Source organism: Rattus rattus, chromosome 6, assembly GCF_011064425.1.
Source record: "Rattus rattus isolate New Zealand chromosome 6, Rrattus_CSIRO_v1, whole genome shotgun sequence".
NCBI lineage: Eukaryota > Metazoa > Chordata > Mammalia > Rodentia > Muridae > Rattus > Rattus rattus.
This window is the reverse complement of record NC_046159.1, coordinates 80809335-80834570: the sequence shown is the minus strand read 5'-3', so window position 1 is coordinate 80834570 and position 25236 is coordinate 80809335. Positions and strand designations below refer to the sequence as shown.

Here is a 25236-nt window from a genome sequence, read left to right as displayed (position 1 = left end):
GAATGTTTCTAAGTATATATAAATACATCACACACACAGTTTTTTGCAAGCTTAAAACATTCTGTTTTACTTTGTTACTCATTGATATCTTTGTTGACTGGCATAGATTCTCCTTTAAGCTGAAATATTCCTAAAGAAGAACACCAGTCTATACCTATATATCAAACCGCTATTTTTCCTCTCAACTGGCAAGTTTAATAAGAAGAAAAATGAGCTTAACCACTACACCTGACATTTATTTTCTCTGTGTCACAGCCATTTCCTTTGATACCAACCTACAAGTGTGGCTTTCATCTGTCTGGTGCAAAAATGAAAGTATAAAGTTGTGAATATGTTTTTAGTTATTTTGCAGGTACATTCTTTGACTAATCAATAACTTCAAACTTTATTCTGAAGGCCAATTATTTGGCTATATAATTTTTGACATATTATTGAAGACTCAAAGACTAGGTAGAGGTTAATGTGGATAGGCTATGTGCCAAAGAGCAGTCACATAGCATTAGCCAGACACTTGCTACAGTACCTTTTTTTTTTTTGCCAAAGTGAAATGAACTTGCATATACACTTTTTGGATTAAATGAGCTACATTTTAAACAAAACTATGCAACAATTTGTTAATCATCAGCTTTACAAGATGGGGAATGAATCAAACTGCAGAATTTCTCTTGTGATCAGTTTCAAAAGCATATTTATGTTATTAATTACTACACCAGTACTAAGGTTGTAAAGATGTTTCCTATATCCTTTTTAAATTCTTTCCTACTATGTCAAGTGGCCATTTCTGAAATCATATACATACAAATAACAATAAACGGATTGAGCAAGTTTTACTAACATATATACATATAGTTCTCTATGTGTCTATGAGTGTGTATATAAAATAATAACAAAGAAAAATTTATAGATGGGACAAGGCCAGTATATATAAAGGATTGGGATAAGAAAAGGACATCTGGGGAGTTACATAATTATATTTTAATTAAAAATTAAAATAAATTGTTCCTTCTGAGGCAAGAGTTATGAGTAAAGGGTTAGAATTGCTTGCTGATTTTCAAGAGGATTTAGAATTGGGGCCATTAACATGATATACTGTACCATATGATAAATGATTTCCTATTGAATTCCAGAAGAACCTGGCAGGATATTAGGTTATTACTTTAGTCTAGTTGCACTCTGTAACTTTTTGTCTGGTGGAATATGGGAGAAACAAGCTTATGTGAGTTCAATGAACAAATCTGATGAGTTACATCTGAGAAACACATAAAGAAACACCTATTCATGTCTGCTTCTTCCTGCTTTAACCTCACTCAGCAAATCATTTGCCCAGTGGTTAATGAGGAAAAGAGTACACCATAACAGAACAGGAGAGCGCTAAGGAGGAATTTAAAATGTCTTCTCAATGCTTCCTGCACCCATTCTCCATCTCAAACCATGGCTCTGAATTGCTCACACAATTTAAACAAATTTCTTGTTTTTAGATTCTTTACTTTCTACCCTGTGGTACCTTCAAGTCCATTTTTTAGAAGAGGTTAGTAGCAGCCTATGCAAATTTTATATCTTTCCAAGAGCTGAATTTTTAGGGGACATATTTGTATCAAATTTCTATGTAGTATCATTATAAAAATTAAATAATGGCTTATAATTTTTGTATAACTTGACTTCTTCTTTGACACCATTTTTATCTTGTGATATATATTTTTTTCTATCTTGTATATATTGTAGAGTAGACAATCTTTGTGTAAGGTACATTTTCCATTTACAATGAAAGTAGGTGTTACAAAATCTGACCTTATAAATATTTCCTTGAAAAGGTATTTCATGAAGTGATAAGATGCCAAACACTAGCTAAAAGACCTTTGAGGAAATTAATGTTGACAAACAATATTAAAACAATTACATATAAAAACATTAATAAGACTTCTGAAGTCAAATCCATTTTACACTTTGTTACTACAAATAATGTTTTTGCGTATTGCTTGTTTTATGTCAGAAATAATTCCCACTCTCTTTTTATGGAATAAATAAACTTAACTCCTGTATTGCTAGAATGAAAGCCAGTCCTTGTGAGTTCGGAGTACACAGTCTGACACTGAGTCACAGAGCTAGGTCTAGTTTTCAGAGTAAGTAACACAGTGAGCAAAGATGGACTGTTTTTCCACAGTGCATGTACCTGCAGGGAAGCGCAAATGTGAGTGTATTGTCCCAGAAATACAGAGGAAGCCCATGCAAATACTAAATGGTAGGTCACTTTGCTGACTATATGTCTACATAGCATTCTAATTAACTCTGTAATCCCCCTTCTCTTTCTCTACACCTTTTTTTATTTCACCTTTCTCACCCTTCTTTTTTTTTTTTGTTTTCATGTTCTACCATTCTTTTACTCCCACTTTCTCACAATTTTGCTTCCCCTTTCCTTGTGTCCTCCATTGTCAAGCAGCAGTGGTCCTAGCTCCCAGACTAATGCTAATGTTAGCTAATTCTGTCTATCAGTCTCTAAATGCTCTCCATGTGCTGGACGCTGAGCGTTGCTTTATATCAGATGAATAATTATACTTGGGAGTGCTTGCGATTGAATGGCAAGTTCAATTCAATTTGTGTGTGGTTTGATTAAAATTATGCTGTGACTGCTTCAAAATTAAACGAAAAGTAATAGACTACTGAATTTAGATTGATGGCAATAGAGTAGAAAGCATCACATTTATTAGAGTGCCCAGCCCCTTTCTTTACAAATTCTCTCTAGGCTGATTTAAAAAGGCAGCAAAGCCACACTGCTTCAGTAGTATTTAAAAACAAATAAAGTTACATTTTAATTGTCTACAACTTTAAAAAGTTAGCAACTCTTTAACATATTGTTTGCTTCCCCCTTGTATAAAACATGCCAAAATTTAGTACTTCATGATAAAATTAATAGATGCTATTATATGCAGTAATGGTACAAGACAATTATAATTTTTTCAAGAAAATTTATTAAGTACTACAGCCAAATCTAAAGTTGCCTCCTGGTAGGCACATATCGTTATTATTGTAATATTTTGGTGATTGGCTTTTGAAAAAATATCCTGAAGTTCTGCATTTAAACTAGGTAAAATTTCTAAAAATAAGAGTCTACCACAATGTTTTTTCCTTGAGGATTGTTCAAAGTCAGCATGATTCAGGACAGCCATGACTGTGTGACCCTGTCTCAAAGGGGGGGGAGGAAGAAAAAAATAGACATAAACACAGAATGAAATATTATTTGGCCATTAAAATAAATTCCATTAGTTTGACAATGAAAAAAAAAAACATGGAGTTGGTGATATGGATTATCAAGTAGAGGCACTGAACTCCAAGCCTGAGTTTGCTTCCTCGAATTCTTATGTTAGAAGCAGAGAAGGACTCCTGTAGGTTGGTCCTGACAGGAAGATTCAGGAGGTCTTCATTAGGAATTGTTGAAGTATCTTTCACTGATAGAGAGACTGAAAAAATGGAGACTGTTAAGAGATGACAAGTTCTGTTCAGAGTACACTGAGGTGGCGATGCATGAAGGATATTGAAGTGGATACGCCTGCTCCGCAGCTTGGCAGAAATGATAAATGTTAGTTTAAAAAGTTGGATGCTGTCCAAGTTTGCTTTATGTTGCTGTGATAAACACCATGACCAAAAACAACTTCAGGAGAAAAGGGTTTATTTGGCTTAAATTTTCAGATCACAATGCATCACTGAAGGAAGTCAAGGCAGGAGCCCAAAGGAGAAAAAGAAGCAGAAAACAATGGGGGATGTCGCTTACTGTCTTGTCCCCAGGCTCACTTTTGGCTACCACTTCTCAGATAGCCCAAGACCATCAACCTAGGGATGGAACCACTCTTAGTGGTCTGGATCTTCCTACATCCATTGATAATCAAAATCTGTCCTGTAGATAATAATCTGAAAGATCAGTGGGCTCGAGACAATCCTTAAACTGTGGTTTCCTCTTCACAGTTACATCAATGTCACCACCAAATATGAGCCCTTTCAGACAGCTTTATAAATGAAAAGAACATTAATGAGAGATATGATTATCTTTCAAGATTTTGACTTGCTTCATCAAAGATTGTATTTTGCTCTTAGAAATAAATTTTTGGGGGGCATAGGATAAAAGAAAAAGAAATAAATTTTGTTTTAAAGTCTCTGTCAAGCATAGAATTCATAGATGGGTACTAGGAATTAGACTCAAGTCACCTTCAAGATCTGTACATGCTATTAATCATGGTCCTATCCCTCTAGGCCATGGGTATTTTAATTAATAGTTGTGAAAGGAAATAATCAATAGACAAATAAGAGAAGGAATGTCAGTGTACAGAATTTGGCAATGAGTTTCCTCCATTATTAATAGCCATATGTGACTTTGAAATAATATAGTACATTTAATACTTCAACCAATATTTATAAATACAAATTTGATGCAGGGATCATTGATGTAAAACAGTGTTTCTTCATTTCCAGTGATATTGTGTTTGCTAATGTCTTGCAATACAATTTAGTGATAAACAGATGCACAATAAAGATTTTAGGAGACTCCTTGATTATTTCTTTTCTAAAATGAAATTATTTTTAAAAATCTCTGAGAGAGTATACATGCAAGTGCCAATGCCCACAGAAGGCAAATAAGGATGTGAGATCATCTGGTACTAAAGATACAGGAGATGGGAACAGTCTGACATGGCTTCTATCAACTAACCAGGGTTCTCATCAACGCTTAGCCAGATCCAGATACCCTATTTGATTATCTTTATTCCTATAGTTTAGCATAAGAAATATTTCCAAGAGAAAAATTGGCATTAAAATGTTCAACATGGCTTGAAAATTAATGTGATTTTCCTCAGAATACAAAAAAGAATGCAGTCTTAAAAAGCACAGTATTCTACATCTGTAACTTTTATTTTTTTAAATCTTATTTTTTAATGATGGTTTTGAAATGTTTTAGCTTTTCTTATAGCCCACCACCCACCAGAAATAGTGGAAAAAGAAAGGCTATGGGGGACATGGACCCCTTTAGAAAGGTTCTTTGGAGTAATTCTCATCTGTGTTTTCTGGAAATTGACAGTTCAGTTCATAGGTCAGCAGGGGCAGCTTGATCGCCTCACAAACACTTTATAGATATACCAGTAGTCCAGTTTGGTAGAGTTTGGATGATAAACACAAATCAGCAGCAGTGGCACTCGCTACATAACAAAGATAGCCAGGCCTTACTCGCAGAGTGAGTCTGTAGGAGGCAGCAGCAGGAACACCAGCTGTGGCTCTCTGTGTAGGACAGATAAGCGAAGTGTTGTACAGCTAGCTTCATAAGCAAACCTAGCCCTGCCTCCATCATTGTCCATCAAGTTCTAGTTAGACCTTCCAAACATCACATGTCCTCCACTAGTCTTGCCTTACCACGAGTCTTTCCTCAACATGTGTGACTGTCTCAGCTGACATCATGCCATCAATCAGACTGAGACCACAAAAGCAACAAAAACTGTAACACAAACAAAAGCTTTTTGGTGTGTTTCTCTATACAGAGTCCCAATGACTAAAGCTCAATTATAGAATATAAGACAGACTAATACATATATGTCATTAACAACAACAAAAAAATCTCGTGTGTCTCTTTATGTATTGTTTTAGTAAAACATCTTTCTCCTGTGTCTGTTTTAGCAAAACATTCCTTCACATGTCTGTCTTAGACTTTTCCTATATCCACTTAAAAAAAACCACTCTTTTATGAGTTTGTTCCAACAAAAAAGGCATAATATGCTTAAAGACAAACCTCAAACTGTGTCTTAAGCAGGAAATAAGATTGAGCTTGAAAATGATTACCAGTGATTCTCCTACTTTTAGTTCTTGTATGTCTTTATTTTCTTAGAAATCATTTTCCTATTTGACTGAGTATTTTTGAGTTTCAAATCTAATTTGATCTCCCATATTTTAAAAGGGATTTTTTTTCAAAGTCAACTGAGATAATTCATCAAACCAAAAGCAAGGTACCTCAAATCAGAGATTCAGATGTCCTCTTGACAAACACAACTCAGTTGTTACTCCAGTATATTTAGACATGACTTTTACCTTCATACTTTCATCCTTGAATATTTTTTCCCAAGCAACCCAAGCACTAACTCATTCATGTTATCCTCTCCATTTAAATTGCCAAAATATCCATCCTTTGGTTCTGACTGCTGGTATATAGGTTAATAACCCTGCCATACTTGGCTCTCTGACAATGTTATCCTGGTCAGTTAGCCGAAAGATCACCAGTATAGTGATGCATGGTCTCCAGTATGTTGTGTTGCCAAGCAGTGCTTCTTAGCAGTTAGATGTATTAAAAGATGTGTAACTTGAATAATTTCAAATTACAATAAGTTTATTGGGCTATAATATTTATAATATAGTAGCACATTCATAAAAAACAAAGCAATGTCACAGTAAACAAAATAAAAAATTATTATATTTTTAATTTCACAAGGAAGTAATGAACATGTATTTTACCTGCATAGGTAAATATATTACCATTACTAGTAGATGAAGTATCAGAACATTTGATTATCATTGAAAATTATATGGTCACTGATCTAATTTTAAATATCTCTGCTCACTGTTTAAGAGATTAATGAACAAGTATATAATATCTAGTATGTAATTCCTCTGCTGGTAATATATATTTTTAAATGAACATATTAAGGTTGGTCTTTATATGATTAATACATACATTGATATGTTCAATTGTGTATTTTATTTTTTCTGAGTATGCTGGATGAAAAAAATAACTGAAAAAAATAGTGCCTTAGAATCTTCTGGGTTTTTCATGACATTTAGATCTGTATTGGACAGTTTGTCTGCTGAGGTTTGATTCATGACATCCACTTTTGCTGGTTGATTGTCAAGTATAAGGCTGTGCTGACTCAACAAAGGTTCAGTGATCTTGCCTCCCTTATGCTCACGTCTGCAGAATGCTGTCATCAGCTTATCTCTGCCAGGGAATGGCTGCCTTGAAGTACTTTGTGTGCCTCACAATGTATTATAAGAAATTTTATATACATTGGCATAGAGTCAATACCACACAATGAAATGTTCACTATACTTCAAGTGAATCTCCTTCAAAACAGTAGGGTTAGTGGTGAAGTTGGCACAGTGTTATGTACTGATCTTCCTCAATAAAAATATCAAGCAAGAAAAAGCTTCGGGACTTTGCCATATTTTTGGATTGTCAGTGCAGGAAGGTCTCTGTAGTGATTCATGGTTTTGCATGTTGTCAAGGTTGAATTACAGAATTATGAACTGTTGTCTTATATGAAGTGTCCTATCTCTCCTGGGTGTTCAAAATAACTGTATTCATACTTGATTCTTTCAGATTCATTCATTGTTCATGTGCATTTCAAGGAGAACAAATGCCCTTCTGGGGCCCTTGAATTTAGAACTCTATGTAAAGTAGAAGATTCAGAGAAAGAGAACTAAAATTTCATATATTAACATTCCAGACAAAGACTAAAGCCCAGCCATGCTAGCTTCTAGTACTTTTCCTCTCTGACAAAAACTGGTTCTATAGAGTTGCTGCCACAAAGGGAGCCTGCAGACTTCTCCCAGGCAGAGATGCTGTCAGCTAGTGTATGGGCCAAGGAGAAAACTTTTGCAGAAATCTCATGCTAACAGGAAGCAAAGCAGATTTCTTTATCCCATGTCAAGCACAAATTCATAGGTGAAAAACATTACAGGGAGGGAAATGTTCATGAACATTTTTCGCAGAAGTTATTTGGTATAGATAAAGGGTTATAGAATTGGACTGTGATCCTGACAAAAAGAGATGTGTGTTCAGACAAGGATACTGACAGCGAGGCAGTGTTTAGGACTTGCTATGTCAAAACATTCTTCTGGGCCCTATTGACTACTGACACATTCACATGCACTGTTCTTCCCCAATTCCCATCATCAGTTTCATTATGCCTTTAGTTTCTCACAATGTAACCAAGAGTGCAACTGGAGCATATAACCATCTCTCTAAATAAAGTAAATCTTAGTCGTTACATAAGGAGAAACGTAATTTACTTTCATCAGTGATTCCTCAGGGACGAGTGTGATTCATGCCTATTCTCTGATATCTTCATCTTTGTTTTACTACTCTCTCTCTCTCTCTCTCTCTCTCTCTCTCTCTCTCTCTCTCTCTCTCTCTCTCTCTCTCTTTTTCCCTGGGGTACTTATACAGCCTGATAATACTGGACCAAACACTGAGTTCATTTTCTATTTCTCACCTGTCCCTTCTTAAATTTATGTACCATGCTAATGCCAGATAATATATGGGGACTCTCATTTCAACAGCATTAATGCTTCAGTAAAAAACAGGTCTGTGTATGTCAGATTCACCAGTTGATTGCCAATGCCACTCAAACATCATCTCCTGTCACTCATTTCCTGCTTCTTTATTGAAAGCAAGACTGAAGAGTGAAAAAGCATCCAGACTCTGTGACAGTGTCACTCTACAAATGCATATGTCCTTGTGTAAGGGGTTAACATGCTAGGGCAAAAGTCAGGTTAATTATAGGCAAAAGACTAAGAGAAATGTTAAAAATTGAAATGAGAAACAATGTTAAAAGAGATTAAGAAATAGAACTAACTATAGACAGGACTCTTTATCTTTGACAAAGGATTTTCCATAGACAATGGAGTTTCTCAGATTATTTTATAATGCTGCAGTCAAATCTAGCAAAAGGAGTAATAATATTATGTGTCCAGTGTACTTATGGAGAACATGTGTGAAGTTGTTATCACAGGGAGAGCATGTAAGGCAAAGAACACAATACCAACAATTGTTACTTTCTAGGCCAGATTGTGCAAGAGAGGTATAAGATGAACTATAAGAGTTGATTTTAGTAATATTTCAAATATATTTCATAAAACAATGATTCCCAAGGTAGCATGATTTTAAACCATAACAATTATTCACAGCAATTTTTGGTACATGTCCTTTAAAAGCCAGTGTACATTGTAACTTAACTGACATCCCAGTCTGAATTAGCCACTTTACAAGAGCTTGCTTGTCACAAAAGACTAGCGGTGATCATTGGAATCTTCAACTCTTAGATTTTTCTTAACCAGCTAAAGCTTTATTCATTTGCTTACTTATATAATTTTGCTTTTTTTCTTTTATTCATTTCTTTAATTTTTACCTTTCTTTTTGAATTTGTCTTCTGTTTTCTATTGTTGCATATGTGTGTGTGTGTGTGTGTGTGTGTGTGTGTGTGTGTGTGTGTGTTTAAAATGCATAAATCCAACCTCTATCTGTATTTCAGAACTATTTTCAGGACTGAGTGTTTGGTCCTACAGAGTTTTTAGTGGATGACAAATAGGATTGTTGTATGACACTATCCTGGGAAGACAGGAACAAACTACTGACCCTAGATATGTAACAAATGACATATACTCCCAAAGTCCAATTTGGGGACCCAATCAGTTTTATTTGTGTTATGGACAGGAGTCTAGGTGAGGGGTTACTTACAGAAGTAGACATGACTTAAAAAAAATACTATTGCATCCCCAAAGCCAACCCAGAGTGCATGGCAACTCACAATGCTGAAGCCTTGACTGCGCGGCACCAGCTCAGGCAGCCCAGCAGACTTGAGAGTCCCTTCCAGCGGGTTCAGCTGACCTGAACTTCTCCCAACTATTTGGGCTCTTCTCTGGTACCTTCAAGCAACTTGTCTTGAAGATTATAGCTCATATATGCTTGGGGAGGGAGAGACCTGGTGATTCTGACTAGGTCCTTTCTGACACCATTGAGTCATTTACTTCCTGAGTCTAATAAGCTTCCTTTCAGGTTGAAAAAAAATTTAACCCACCTTAGTACACCACGTTTTTTACCTTGTTTTAACATTTGTGTCTTACATAGTTTCTTGACAGGATGAACAGTTTTTAACTTGGAGGAAATTGCTACACAACAGGGAGCTAGTTAGACTTTTACATTGCTAACATGTTTTTACAGAGAAGCTGGAGAGGAATGTGTGTGAAAACAGGAAGCAGTTAGGAGGATGCATTAGCTTTCTGGGGTTGATGTAAGAAAGTGCCAGGAGCAGATTTAACATACAGCTTCTTCTCTGCAGACCAGAAGTCTGAGTTAACATGTACAGGACCACATCCTTCCAAAGCTCTGGGAAAAGGAGTCTTCCTGGCTGTTAACATTGCTGGCAATAGGAAAAGCTGTTTTGCTTGTTCTAGAAGGAAAGATAGATAGGGGAAACTAGGTATTTTCTTCATAAGGGCCTTATTGTGACCCCTGTCTCTGTCTTTATGTGGTCTTGACAGCTTTTCTGTGAGACTGTCACAATGCCTTTCTTCTTTTAAGGATACCAAGCATATTAAGTTAATGGCTTCCTAATAAAAAGTCTCATGTTGCATGGCTGTAGCTTCCAACACGCTCGTGAAAAGTAATGTCATATGCAGAGGTTCCCGGTGGGCAAACCGTTTGAGGAAATAAAACAAATAAAGGACAGAGGCTATGGAAATAAGAGGTGGTATTCTGAATGCAGCTAATATCTCTCTATGTTTAAATTTCAGGAGTGGATAAGGACATTGGAAATACAAATGAAACAGATGTGCAACAAATGTGCAAGGGGTTGAGACAGGTTCAACAACTTTGTATCTTACAGTAATGGTGTCAGAACTAAGGAAAGGGAGAAACCTTGATTAATATCATCCTACAAAACAAAATGCTATGCTTTTTTTCTCACTTAGACCATTATATGACTTCATGTAGGTAACAAGAATTCACAATCATTTCAATCTCTAACCACACTCACTCCTGACTTACAGATCAAGGTACTGCTGAAAGGAAGTGAACTGAACTGAATTCTTCTTAAAGATAGATATGTTTCCAGCTTGCGTGATCTCAAATAGACAGTCTGTTCACAATTTTCAAATGCTCTGCACCACGTGTTTAGCTGTACATCTGGTAAAAATCAATTATGAACCAGTCTCCTTATTATGGAATCTCGGAAGTTTCTTAGTTCAGGTTTCATGAGAGCCAATGAAAAGACTTTTCTAAAATGTAAAACAAAATCACGCCTGTCCCTGCCTCTTTCTACACCTGTTCAATCTCTACACTTCCTTTCCAGTTAGTCAAAGCATGAACTGAAACATCTCAGCTGCAAACAAGTCTGAATCCCCGCCCAGCATCATGGATTGGAGCTCACAGAATGAAATGCTAATTTTTGGAGTCATAATCCATGCCTTTTAAAAACAAATGAATCAATGGTGCTCTATCCTAGTTGGCCACTACACTTTTCTCAGGATTTGAAAAACCATGCTCGAATTACAAACTTTTAAATTTTATCTAAGGTTTGCTTTACTCTTGTCTCACATACTTACATCCTACTGCAGTTTTCCCTCCATTCCTCTCCTCCCCGTCTCTGTCTGCCCACCATCACTCCTCCATTTCTCTTCAGAAAAAGGTAGGCCTCCCAAGGGTATCAGGGAGGTATGTCCCATCAAGTTGAAGTAAGATGAGGCACTTCCCTTAGTGTAACCCGGTAGGAGGAAAAGGGTCCCTAAAAAGGGTTCCCACTGTTAGGAGTCCTACAAGAGGACCAAGCTACGTAACTGTGACATATTTTACACATGGCCTAGGTCAGACCCATGCATGCTCTCTGATTGTTGGTTCAGGCTCAGTGAGCCCCTAGGAACCCAGCTTAGTTGATCCTCTGGGTTTTCTTGTGGTGTCCTAGAACCCCCTGACTGTAACAATTTCTCTTCCCCTCTTCTGCAGAATCCCCCAACCTCTACCTAATGTTTAACTGTGGGTCTCTGCATGTTTCCCTTAGTTGCTAGGTATAGCCTCTCTGATTATGATTGAGCTAGAAAGAATCAATCGGCTTTTCTCTCTCTCTCTCTCTCTCTCTCTCTCTCTCTCCTCTTTCCCTCCCTCCTTTTTCCTCCCTCCCTCTCTCTCTTCCTCCCTCCGTCTCTCCCTCTCTCTCTCTTCCTCTCTCCCCTCCCCCTTTTCCTTCCTTCCTTCCTTTTCTTTTTTCTTCTTATTTTGCCTGTCCTGTTTTGTTCTATTCTAGGTATCCAAGGGCTTCTGGCCTTCCAGGCATGGGCTCCCTCTGCTTCATGGGTCTCAAGCTGGACCAGTCACTGGTTGGCCACAATCCCAATTTCTGTGCCACCTTTATCCCAGCATATCTTGTTGGCAGGACAAATTATATGTCAAAGGTTTTGTGACACGATTGGTGCCCCAATACCTTCACTGGAAGTCTTGTCCAGTTATCGAGATGACCGGTTCAGGCTCTGTAATCCCATTGCTAGGAATCTCAGCTGCAATTGTCCTCTGAATTCCTTATTTCTATCTCATCTCTGAGATGCTTCCAATTCCAGTTGTTTCTCCCAGTACTCTTCCTCCATCCTCCAACTACCTGACCCCTCCTGCTCCTGTCCTCACCCCACCCTCCCCATCCAGCTTTGATATCCATTTTATTTCTCCTATCCAGGGAGATACATGTACATACATACATACACACACACACACACACACACACACACACACATCCCTCTTATTACTTAGCCCCTCTGGGTCTATGGAATGCAACATGCTTATACTTTACTGCTAATATTCACTTATAAGTAAATACGTACCATGTTTGTCTTTCTGAGTTTGGGTTACCTTATTCCATTAAGTTACACCACAGCATTCTGTGCAGGAAGTTAACAATACAGAGAGGACCAGCCTTAGTTAGATATTGAATTCTAGTATAACCTAATATACTGGATTCTCCCCTTTAGAACCTGAGTATATGTGTACCTAATTAGTACATAAGCACTATAATCTTCCAGCCTCCGTTATGTACTCCTTTTTCATTGACTCCTCAGATCTGATTCAAACAGATGCTAAACTGCAGTGGTCCCATTGTTAATAGGGTATAGCCATAAGGAAAGACCAACTTGACCTTTTTTCTACCTTTTTTTACCCTCAAAGAATCCTCTTCACATAGGCAGAGGCACGTGAGAGACAGAAGATACTTATACCTAAGTCAAAGGGCAGTGTAGATTTGTGGAGTCATCGAAAGATGTAGCTAATACCAATAATTTTTAAAATTCTAGTGCTTGGTGTTGATGGTTGTAAAAGGGTTCTTGGGGTTGGGGATTTAGCTCAGTGGTAGAGTGCTTGCCTAGGAAGCGCAAGGCCCTGGGTTCGGTCCCCAGCTCCGAAAAAAAGAACCAAAAAAAAAAGGGGGGGGGTTCTTATTTTTCTGTAACTTTTTTCACTGCAAAAAGTAAAGGATGGTAAAGTACTGAACAGGACTCTCTGGTGTATATCACAGAAACAAAAGTGGGGCACCATTGTCTGCAAAAACAAAGGAAAACAGTGCTAACACATAGAATAGATTTTCCTACATCTTTCCCCAGTAAGTGAGTAGCACAGTGGTTTAAGTAGCCTGGGAAAGAGAAAGTAGAAAACATAGAGAGCCCATTGCTCACAGTTAAAGGTAATGTTAACCATTAGGTACCAGGTAGGCAGTCATACTTCAAAGGCAAAGACACCTTGTAGTTCCAGAGCTTCTAGCATCTGCTGATGGATGCTGACCCACAGTCTGTGACAATAGTCCTCTTCTGAGGCATGTGTACCAGGCCCCATTCTTCCTGCTCTTATTATATTCTGTTCACCTCAGATTACCAGTTTCACTAGGTCATTGTGATCATTGCAAGTCATCCCTGCAATGTGATCCTGGATCCTGGAAAGCAGCGTGCCCAGGTTTGAACATCAAGGACACTGCTGTTTTATGACCATATTTCACTGAAAAGTTAGCCTGTCTCCTTGGAAGTTCCAAGAAAAAATTAAGTTTCATTTGAAGAAGTTTCTTTCCTTGGCAGCTGTCTCATTCTTCTAACTGCTGACTTTCTTACTGATACATGCTCATTAAACTGGAGTAAAAATAATCGATGTGAGCAGTGTAGTTTTGATTTTGTCTCCCTAGGTTTTGGCAATATTAAGCAAGCCCAGTGATTTTCTCTTTGGGTTTTGCTTTTGTATTACGTAAATTATTATTGTTATTGACATCAAAATCCATCATAAGATGATGTTCAAATTCCTTTGACCCACTTAATTCATTGACTAATCTTGATCCACCACACTGTGTCGATTTTCTTATAATAAATTACATTGCTTTTCCATTTTAAGTTACGTTTTATTCTCCTTTCAATTTAATTATTAGCAGTACTTCGTATCCATCATTATAACCTCTAGATCTATGTTAGGTTCATACTTTTTTAAGGCAGACTTCACGTTATTTTAAATTTTTTAGAAATCAGTCTTCCTAGTTTAAACCTATTCTTTCCAAATACCCTTTTATAAACCAGGGATAACAAAAGTGGTTTCTTTGATCTTCAAACTCAAGGTACATGGTACAGTGTGCTGTGCCTATCAGATGTTTCTCCCAAAACACCCCGTCGTAATCATTGCTCTAAAACTTCCTAGTGTGATACAATGCTGTTTGTCTGTGTTAACTTTTGTTGTGCAATGTAGGCCTTATTCAAATGGTCACAGTTTACTTCAATGTCTTGAAACATTTTGTTTTCTTGGAGCTGGGTAACAAAATTCTTGTGTATAATTAACCTTGATTTCCAGACGATTCCCACACATATTTCAGCCTACTGCTAGTTGAAGTGAGTGAAAGTGAGGCACACTGACACACATATCTCAGCACCTGGGAGGTAGAAGCAGAATTCAGCGTCATCCTTGGCTTGCAAGGAGTAAGTTGAGAAGTTTGAGGCCTGCACGGAATGGGTGTGTGTGTCAACTTGACACAAGGTAGAGTCATCAGAGGGTAAAGAGCCTCAGCTGAAGAAGTGCTTGCATGAGATCCAGCTGTAAGGAATTTCCCCAGTTAGTGATCAATAGAGGTGGGCCCAGCCAGTTGTGTGTGGTGTCATCCTGGGCTGGTGGTCTTGGGTTCTGTAAGAATGTAGGCTGAGGAAGTCAGGGGAAATAAGCCAATAAGAAGCTGTCTCCCTTCGTGGTCTCTGCTTCAGCTTCTTCCTCCAGGTTTCCGCCCTGCTTGAATTCCTGTCCTGACACTCAGCACTTAAGTTTTAGAAATATTTAAAATTTTTGTTTCGCATGTTTGCAATGTGTTTCTGGTGCCTGCCTCGACCAGAAGAAGTCATGGAATCTTCTGGAACTCAACTAGAGTTGCAGCTGATCGTGAACCACTGGGAATCAAAGCCCAGTCCTCTGGGAAAAAAGTGCCCATAACAGCTAAAGCTGTCTCTCAGTACCCTGTGTTTAGTATATCTTGAGTTGGGTTTTTTACATAGGGAGAATCAGGTCTAGTTTCATGTTTTAAAATTTCATGTGCTATAATTACTACATAAGTAAAAGGAAAAAATACATTAATAGTTGCCATACCCCCAGGCATTGAATAGACATACGTAATGTATAAAATTTATATATAAAAATATAAAAGTAAAAATCAGACTTGTGTCTATTAAATTTCTTTTAAAATTTATCTTTTGAGAATGTCATACATGAGTATGTATCTTTATATTACTTTCACCCTCCCTCCAACAACTCCTGTTTTGTACCCCTGTAGTCCTGCTCAGATTCACGATGTCCTTCACTTCATTTGTTATATGTTACACATGCACACACACAAAATCATTCGCACACATACACACACACAATCATACACAAACACATATACAATCATACACAGACATACGCAATCACACACACACATACACACAAATTCTAGTTTGAAGTGATTTATTGTTGTTCATAGTTGTAATATTTTTAGGTTGGGTCACTTAGGATTGGAGTTATCCTAAATAAGACCAATTTTCTCTCTCTGAGAACCACTAGTAGTTAGTAGTTCTTCATTTATTAATGGGGCAAGTTAACTGCTGGTGCCATCAAGCAGGAATTATGTAGGCAACCATATTCTTTCATTTCTGGGGATCAGTTTTCTATAATAAAATGAAACACTATCTCCCAGCAGATATCCTAGTCCTGTTGCTTTTACAAACTTCCCACACTCTACTGTAATGTTCTCTGAGCCTTCAGGATAAAAGTTGTGTTGTACTCATATCAAATGCGATAAGATTCTACTGAGTCAGTTACTTTCTATATTTTGACCAGTCGTGAGTTTCTGTAATGGTCTCCATCTGCCGCAACATAAAGCTTTTTAAAATGAGGGCTGTGGCTTACTTATCTCCTGCTACAAGTTAACTATTTAGAATGGAGTAAGAAATCATAACTGTTTAGGAAAATAGCAGTAGTGGGTTCTCCTCTGGGTGTCTATGAATGGCCTGTGGTAGGGCTGACATTACTAGGCATAAACTGCCTTATATTGAACAGTCCTTAGGTCCAGTGAGACAAATGTTAATTACCTCTAAGATGTGCCTATCACAAATGTACTGTTGGAGAAATCTTGCCACACTAGCCATTGCTGTAGGGCACAGGCTTTATAGCTGTGGTGCACTAATGTTTGCTCACCCTTAGCAGCAGGCATGTCACTTTCAGGTAATATGACAGCTAAGCCTCAGGGATGAGGGCAGTTCCAGTCTGGTTCCTGTAAGTCCGCATCATGCATGGCATCTCCAGCAACAGAGTCTCTCCTTAAAGTTCTGAGAAACAGCAAAGAGCAATGACGCATCTGTTTAGCTTGAGAGATCTTTTGGATTCCCTCAAACCGACAAATTTCCAGGATGTTTGCATGCCTAGCAAGTTTTTATCAGTCTATGGCTCTAAAGAAAAAAAATTATTACCCTTAGTGGCATAAGTTCATTTAAACATACACGTAAACACATATATTATATATAAACACATTTCATATATACATGCATTTTACAAATAAGTATAAATTTAAAAAACACAATCTTATAAAAATTTAATAGCCCTTCTATATACCAATTGCTAGCACAATGAAAAATAGATCATAGAATTACTACTGCTCACAATACCCTAAAGAAATAAATATAGAGGCAAATGCTAGCATCCAACCATTGAACTGAGAATGAGATACCCATTGGAGGAGTTAGAGAAAGGCTTGAAGGATCTGAAGGGGTTTGAAACTCTATAACAAACAACAATATCAACCAACCAGAGCTCCCAGGAACTAAACCACTACCCAAAGACTACATATGGACAGACCTATGACTCCAGCAGTATATGTAGCAGAGGATGGCCTTGTTGGGCACCAGTGGGAAGAGAGGCCCTTGGTCCTGCCAAGACTGAACCTCCCCAGTGTAGGGGAATGTCAGGGTAGGGAGGGGGAAAGGGGGAAGAAAGAGTGGTTGGGAGGGGGAACACCATTGTAAAAGAAGGGGCAGGGGGATAGGATACGGGGCTTATGGACAGGAAACTAGAAAAGGGAAAACATTAAAAAGTAAATAAAAAATCCAATAAAAATAAATAAATAAGTACAACTAACAAATAACATTAACTAAGGAGGTTACCAGGAAAATTACAAATCTTGGAAGACAAAGATTGAGAGCAACAATAAAAAATGTAAAATGTAAAGCCCTCCATGCTTATGGGTTGATATAGGCATCCAGATTTACTTGCACCATTTGTTGAAGATGTTGCCTTTTCTCTACTGTACATTTTTTGCATCATTGCCAAATATCACATGGCTGTAATTAAGTGTACTCTTGTTTAGGTCTTCTATTTTGTTCTACTCATCTACTTGCCTCTCTGTGTGTCAGAACCATGGTGTTTTTATTACTTTAGATTTTCATGTTTAGCTTGAAATCTGGTACAGTAATCCCTCCAGCACTACTATTTTGCTTAGGACTGCTGAAGATATCTACAGAGTTTTGGTAAATGTGCGCGCGCATTTTTGTGGGATATGAATTTTAGGACTTCTTTTTACTGATTTTGTGAAAAATGTTGTGTGTATTTTGATTGATTCGGGCTTGAATTGAAATTGTAAATTGTGCCTTTGATAGCATGTTCTATGAGTTTTGCTAACCCATAAGAGGTCTTTCCATCTCCCTATCTCTTCCCAAGTTACTGTCTTCAGTTTTACGGTTTACATTGTACAGTTTCCATTGCTAACTACATAGGTTGATTTCTCCAGTTTTTCATTTTCTTTGTTTTGAGAACAGAGGTGTTCAATGATCTTTTTCCTAGTGTGTTTGTTATGAATATATATAGAGAGACTATTGTTTTTTAAACAATTGTGTTTTTAATGTTTTTGGATTTCTTTATTTTGTGGGTATGAATGTTTTGCATGCATGCATGTGCTTGTGTGTGTGTGTGTGTGTGTGTGTGTGTGTTTGTGTGACTGTCTGTGTCTGTGTGTCTGTGTATCTGTATGTCTGTTTATATTGTTCATTCTGAAAATGCCTTCAATGGTCAGAAGAGGGTCTTGGATTCTTGATACTCGAGTTATGGATAATTTTAAACTACATTGTGAGGACTGGAAATTAACCTAGGACTGGGAGTATAGGGATGATGTTGGCATGGAAAAGTATCATTTTATGTGGATAACATGTATTGTGGAGAAAGAATCTATTTAAGGCCATTTAGTTGCTCATACATGCATACTCACATATGTACACACACACACAAATACAAACATGTGTAGCGTGTAATTTTATCCCACTAGGTGCTAGCAAAGGTGGTCTTGCCCATCCCCCATGGCTAGCTCTAAGCAGCTGTCTTGGCCCCTCTTGCTAAGCTGACCAAACCTGTTTTTCCTGGATAGCTTTCTGCTCTGTTCCTCAGGCCATCCCCATGACGGATTTTCCGAACACCAACAATACTCCAGTCTCACTCAGCTCCCTCTAGCCCCATGAAAGGAAAACACAAGAGACATATGTATACCAGCCAGATTTATATTGGTAAATCTCCAACCCCAATATTCCCATGCAAAGAACACACAACTCAGTTAATTACGAGATGCACATGTAGATTAGACAAACACCCCACTACTCTACTGCCCAGCTATGACATTCCTAGCTACTTGTGGCTCCTCCAGGCCATGTGGGTCTGATCCATCTTCCACCTTTTTTGCCTCTATCTTCTTCTCTCCCCATCCTCCATCCCTTCTTCCTCTTCTTCCTTCTTCTCTCCCTTCTCTAAAACTTCCAGCTCTGCCCCACTGCCCAGTCCCAATAGTAGATTCTAGCCTTTATTTGATCAAATAAGATTTCACCTGAAATCTCCTGAGTAAATGACCTACTCCTTGTTGGGGCACCCTCTTGAGAGAGCAGAAAATACAAACAGCAATCCTCAACACCTAGGCCTGTGTCTTGAGTATGACTCTTAGAAATAAATAATTTCAGAATATTTTGCTGTGATTAGCTATCATGGCTATTAGATGAATTTTATACTTTCTCTAAATTTGATTTTATGTGTTTGTTTTTCAACATTGCCCCTCCCCCTCAAAATTGTGTTATAAGTCAACATTAACCTTATCTTTCACTTCTGACTCCTACTGTAAAATTCATGAATGATCATATTTGTGGTAGTAGGTATTCTGTGGAATTGTAGTTCTACAGCAAATACATCACCAAATATGAGGTGAACTTACATTCCTTCCACAGAAAAGTATAACTGAGTAAAGGTTGAAAAAAGAATATAGACAGGTGGACCTGAAGAATAGTTTGTTACCACCCTACCATTACTGGCTGTACAGTGACTACAGAAATTATATATTTAGTATGTTTCTTGGATATATGACAGAGAGAAAAAACATTTCTTTATAGCTTTTCATAGTTGAAATATCTTTATGCGCAAGAACAATAAGGTTGAAGACAGAGAAAGATTTAAAATTTCAGTTCTACTTACTGTGTTGTGTGATCTTTATCTCAGTGTTTATTTCATGTAATAAAGTGACAATATCTTTAAAAGGAACATTAAACGGATAAATTGGACACGTTACTTGCTCCAGTGCCTGACATCTAGCCTATATTGAGTTATTTGCATCTGCTCTAAGTAGTGATAATTACAACGATAACAATTACAGTAGCAAAGAAAATGTAAATTTAGTTTAAAATTCTCTGTAAGTTCAAAAGCTGCATTTCTTTGGTTTATATGCACTTATTTATTATGGCGACAGTTAGTTTTCCCTGTATTAACCTTGTCATGTTATCTCTAATTTGCAACTTAATCACTCAGAGAGTTGGATAGGGAAAAACAAAACAAAACAAAACAAAACAAACTTGTACCAAGTAGAATTAGAACATAGCACTCATTACCAACATACATTTTGTAACTGAATCATCACAAATATAAATCATTATACATTCTCATCTCATTTTGACAGTCTACAAAATCTACCATATTTCTGTAACTTATGCACACGTATGATTTATTAATTTTAAATTAAAATAATCTAACCCATGTGTTTTAATTAAGAAATATTTAATTGTTCACTGCTTGGAAAGGAAAAGCTAAAGTCAATTATATAATTATGTTTACAGATTTATTTGTAAAAGTTATCTGTGAGAAATTCAATCTATTTAATCTTCCTGTATCCCCTAAAGGGAGTAGAGAAATTGTCTTTGGTTACCCTGAGGGATTAGGGAGGTAACACAAAGCACAGGTGGCTAAGACTTTTGCATTTGCTTATCCTCAGATGCCCCTCTCTTTCTTACTTTCCTCTCAATTCCTTTTATACATAATATAGGCCTCCTGCAAGTTAAAATCAGTGTGCTGATTTATCTCAAATATGTTTCTGGCCCACAATCATAGAGTAGAATTTTGAGGAGGATACTGACTTTGGAACTGTGCAGGGGTTTGTGCTTTCAGGATTGGCCTTGCCACTCTGGTACCATCACACAGCACACCTGCACCTTCTGTCCTGACCTGGCATCCATTGGCTTCATTCTCCACTGTTTCGTCTTCCCTCAGTCTCCCTTACCATTTTCAACTTGTAGCCATTTAGGCCCATCACTGTAGTAAGCTCTCTGACTTCAGAGCTTTGTGAATGCTATTGCCCAAGGAGATCTCCCTGTCACACTCACTTCCATTCTGAGTTGGCTCCCAAAGAACTCACCTTCCTGTCCATAGCCTAGGTGTCAGTAGAGTCTTCATCCTAACTGACAAATGTGCCAATCTTGTACAGTTACGAAACACACTTACAACTACATTCAAATGCCTGAGACTATGTGGAACATTCCTCATCCAAAAACACCGGTCACTCTTAGACTAGAAGAAAAGATGGCAAAGTGGGGGCTTGTGATTTGGAAACTAAACTGTAAATACACTAATTCCAAAAACCAAAACCAAAACCAAAAACAAACCAAAACAACGACAAAAGCCACCATACTTGAGTGTGGATGCCCACACAGTGGTTGAATTGGGAATTAAGTTGTAGTTAGTCGAAACTATTAGCATAGAAGCTATTACCAACTCACTATCATTGTGATTTTTCTTTTCTACTTTGCAGGAAAAGGTGCAGCATTTACAGAAGGCGTTTGCTTCACGAGTAGATAAATCCACGCAGACTGAACTTCTAGGATGTGATGTAAGTAGCTATATGAAACCAATTATCTTCTTTATTGGTTTGCAGACTTCCACAACTTGTGTACTGTGCTGTGATGTCCTGCATTGCCCGAATTAATTCATTACTTATTCACATATAATTCCCAAACATCTTGGAGAGCTTAAAAAGATAATTCCAGGCACCAGTGGCAGACTAAATTCCTCTTATTTTTAAGCCAACCTCTCTAACATGTTTTCCTGAGCTGGTAAATTTTAAGGCACATGGAAACATGCAGAAGAATCCTAGGATAATTTGTTTTAAAGAAAATGTTAATTTATTCATTAACAATTTAATAAAGTTATTATGTTTGCAATAACCTAAGGCCAAGCATTATTTTTACGTGCAGGCATGTGAAACAAACAAACAAACAAAAAATCCCTCTAATTTCACAAGCAATTTTACAATAATATTCCAGCTCTTGGGCTTTGGTGTAAGCAATGCAACTAATTTAATTAAAAGTTAGTAATTTTATTAATGTAAAATACTTGCTGATAGGATTGTAAAATGTATTATAACCCAATATTCTCTAGAAACCCTGTATGATTTTGTAAAGCTAATCGAAATAACAATCTTTTCTTAAATATAGCTCTAAATTTTGTGGGTTTTTTCAAGTTCATGGCTTTATACCCCCTGTGCTAAAATGTAAAGGGGGTCCCTGACTCATTTCTATTTATTGGGAGAACCTTTTCTTATACTTAGAAGTGATGAGGAAGGTATCACCAATTTGTTGATAATAATTAGATACGTGCCACTTTAAGTTTTGTGAAGATTTCACAGTAATGAGGATTTGTTTGTATTTGTATTTCATGATAAAAGTTGACATAATGTTGACATGTCACTCTTGTGTTGCCATGAAAACCATCCCAGCATTTTTAACAACGTACTACGTACATGCCTGCCTAACTAAATAAGTTAGTTTGAAATCTAACACAAATTATTATGAAAATGTACTTTTAGTTTAAAAGTATTAAAACTATGATTTTCCTGAAAATTTTCTCTATTCCTCATTTCCTAATACAATATTTATTTTAACATTTTTCTTCTACATGTTTAAATATTTTTCAGATACTAGTATTTTTACAAAAATATTTATAGCACAGTTGTGTATATTCTGTGCATGCTCTTAATCTTTATTTTTGAGAGTAAAATAGTTTTTACAGTATTAAGTAATCCACTGTTTATCTCTTTCAAGGGACTTCCCCCAATATAACCATTTCAAATGTATATGTATGTATCAGTTCTTAGGGTGTAACCTCAACATGTATTTTAGATAATAATCTGTGTCAGATTATTATCAAATATATATTTCAAAAAGAATTATAAAATCATGATCTGCATCTCTGCAGGTTAGTTTAGAGTCCAGCTACTTCAAAGCACTCAATTCATAAAGGAATTGCCCCTAGAAAGGTGAAAGTTTTTGGTCTTGTGAAATCTATGAGTTACGTAGAATGTTGGGAGGTGTAAATGCATTTTTACTTCAAAGATAAAGAAAATGCTTGTGCATTGATTTGGGAAATAATATTTTGGGAACCTGCATTGTAACTGGTTTAGTAACTCAATATAAACAAAAAGCAAACAAACAAAAACACCAGGACATTTGTGCAATTGTGTAAGGTTTAAAATCCCATCGCGGATGCTGATGAGAACCTAGCTACCTCCTGAACTTGCTTCTCTCTGACAAATCGTATTCCTTCTTTTTTTTTTTTTTGGAACAATTCAACATGGTTCTTGGTTTTCTAAATATGTAAATGTAATTTTTCAAAGGAGCCAGGCACATGGTATTTCTCTTAAAGTCCTCATTGTTCCTATCTTATCATCATATGATGAAGGTCCATCAGCTCTTGACCAGAGGCTAAGGCAGAATACTTTCTTGGCAGCAGCTCTCAAAGAATCCCACATCAAATACTTGTTACAGTTTGCAGAGCTGATAACACATGACAGTGCTCTCTTCACCTTGATGCACCCAGCACCTCCTAGTCACTGTTACATAATGAAATCCTCAGAATCACAAATAAATAACTGTCCGGAGCCTTAAGACAGTAACTGTCCTTAGCTATATGCAAAAGCTGTAGAGTCATTTCCCTGTTGAAACCTGGAAAAAGACATACTGTAAGTAATTTAGAAGCATGAAGCGCATGACAACGAGAATACATGTGACTTACCCACACTTCTCAGGGAACAGGAAGTGTCATCTCTCAACTGTGATTTACTTAGGATAATAATTTAATATTTTCACATGCATTTCGATTACTAGCTTTATAATATTTTATTCAGAATATTTCGTGACATTTTTCATGTTAGAATTTTATAAGAATACACATATATGCTACATCTATTCATAATTTTGCTAGAGTTTTGCAGGAGAGAAGTATTTTGTCGAAACCTTGTATATCATCCTTGGTTCTTGAGTTTTCTCTGGTTTGTGAAACTGTCAATATCAGTTAGCGTTTGCTCTTCAGGGATTAAATGTGATCATGTGTCAGATGGGTTGGTGTCAGACTACAAAAGGACAGGTCACTCTTAGCATTCAGGACATGATGTTTGTTGCACATGCTCTATAAGAAAGGAATTCATATGATGAACGCAGAATAAAATGTTAATAAAAGACCACCACAGATCAATCTAAATGTTTTTAAAATAAACTGTTACATGAAGAAATTTTATCAGAACTCTCGAAAAGCACTGATTTCTTAGGTGTCACCTGTGCTGTTGATACCATGTGGAAGATCGATGAGTAGAGTTGGGAAGCAACAGAGTTTACTCTAAGACCACATCAACAGAGCAACATCCTTCTGATTATGTAAACCACATAAATAAAGGTGTTCCCGTGCACGTAGACTTTTTATAAACATTTGAAGCTTGAGAACTTCTGCAAATAATATTTTGATTAAAATATTTGAGAGTTAATAACTAAATTCAGCAGGGAAGGGCTTAAATATCAGTGAGGAAATTCAGGGCTTCATTAATTTAATATCTTAAAGAAATATTTTATTTCCTTGATATCTTTAATAAAAGGTTGCTTTTTAATGAATATAGCTGATTTTCAGCGTAAATTTTCATTTCAATTAATACATTAATTTCATTCAGAATAAATCACAAAACTTGTCTTTTAGTATTTGAATTTTAAGTAAAATATTTTAATACTTTCATTTATGTGTTTTAAGCTTTTTTATAGAAAGTGTTTATTACAATTGAATTCTTAACATTTGATCGCTTTTAAAATGTGAAATTACTAGATATTCCATCAAATATTAAGTTGTTATGATCGGTTTATGTATTGCTAATGGTTTTTATTTGACTATTAAAAATGGCCTAATTGCAGAATCACTCATATTTTTGACCCTAGCCAGACTTACACTCTAGAAAAATAATAGGAAAATTTATGTTATATATAAAGACATTGAGAGAATTTCTCAGTTCTTCTTTTCTATGTAGTTTACAACCTTTACTGGTTTTATTAGATTTCATTTTGGAGCGTCTACTGGAAGTTAGTATAGAAATACCCCTTATATACTGGAGGAGTTTATCCTGTCTCATTTGGAATAGTGCTATGGATGCTTGGCTTTTACCGCAGCTGCTGATCAGCCCTGTTTTAAAGTGGGAAGGTTATTTTTTTTTATCTTCGTTGAGTAACTGTCAGTTCAGCATTCTCATTGGTTCCTAACAACCTGTATTGTATTAAATCTTCCTGGGTAGACTATATTGCTGGCCTCATCATTTATAGTCAGAACATCTGATGCTGTGCTCATATGTCCTGAAAACTTACCAGAAG

At 36.7% G+C, this 25236-nt stretch overlaps 1 protein-coding gene across 2 annotated transcripts in view; it reads left to right on the top strand.

Annotated features, from left to right (window-relative positions):
* Window positions 1-25236, top strand: part of Ccser1 (coiled-coil serine rich protein 1) — a 1322544-nt gene that overhangs the window by 772940 nt on the left and 524368 nt on the right. For both annotated transcript variants that reach the window (XM_032906396.1, XM_032906397.1), the window contains exon 9: window positions 21369-21446. In XM_032906396.1, coding sequence (XP_032762287.1) covers window positions 21369-21446 — 78 coding nt within the window. The remainder of the gene's footprint in view (window positions 1-21368; window positions 21447-25236) is intronic.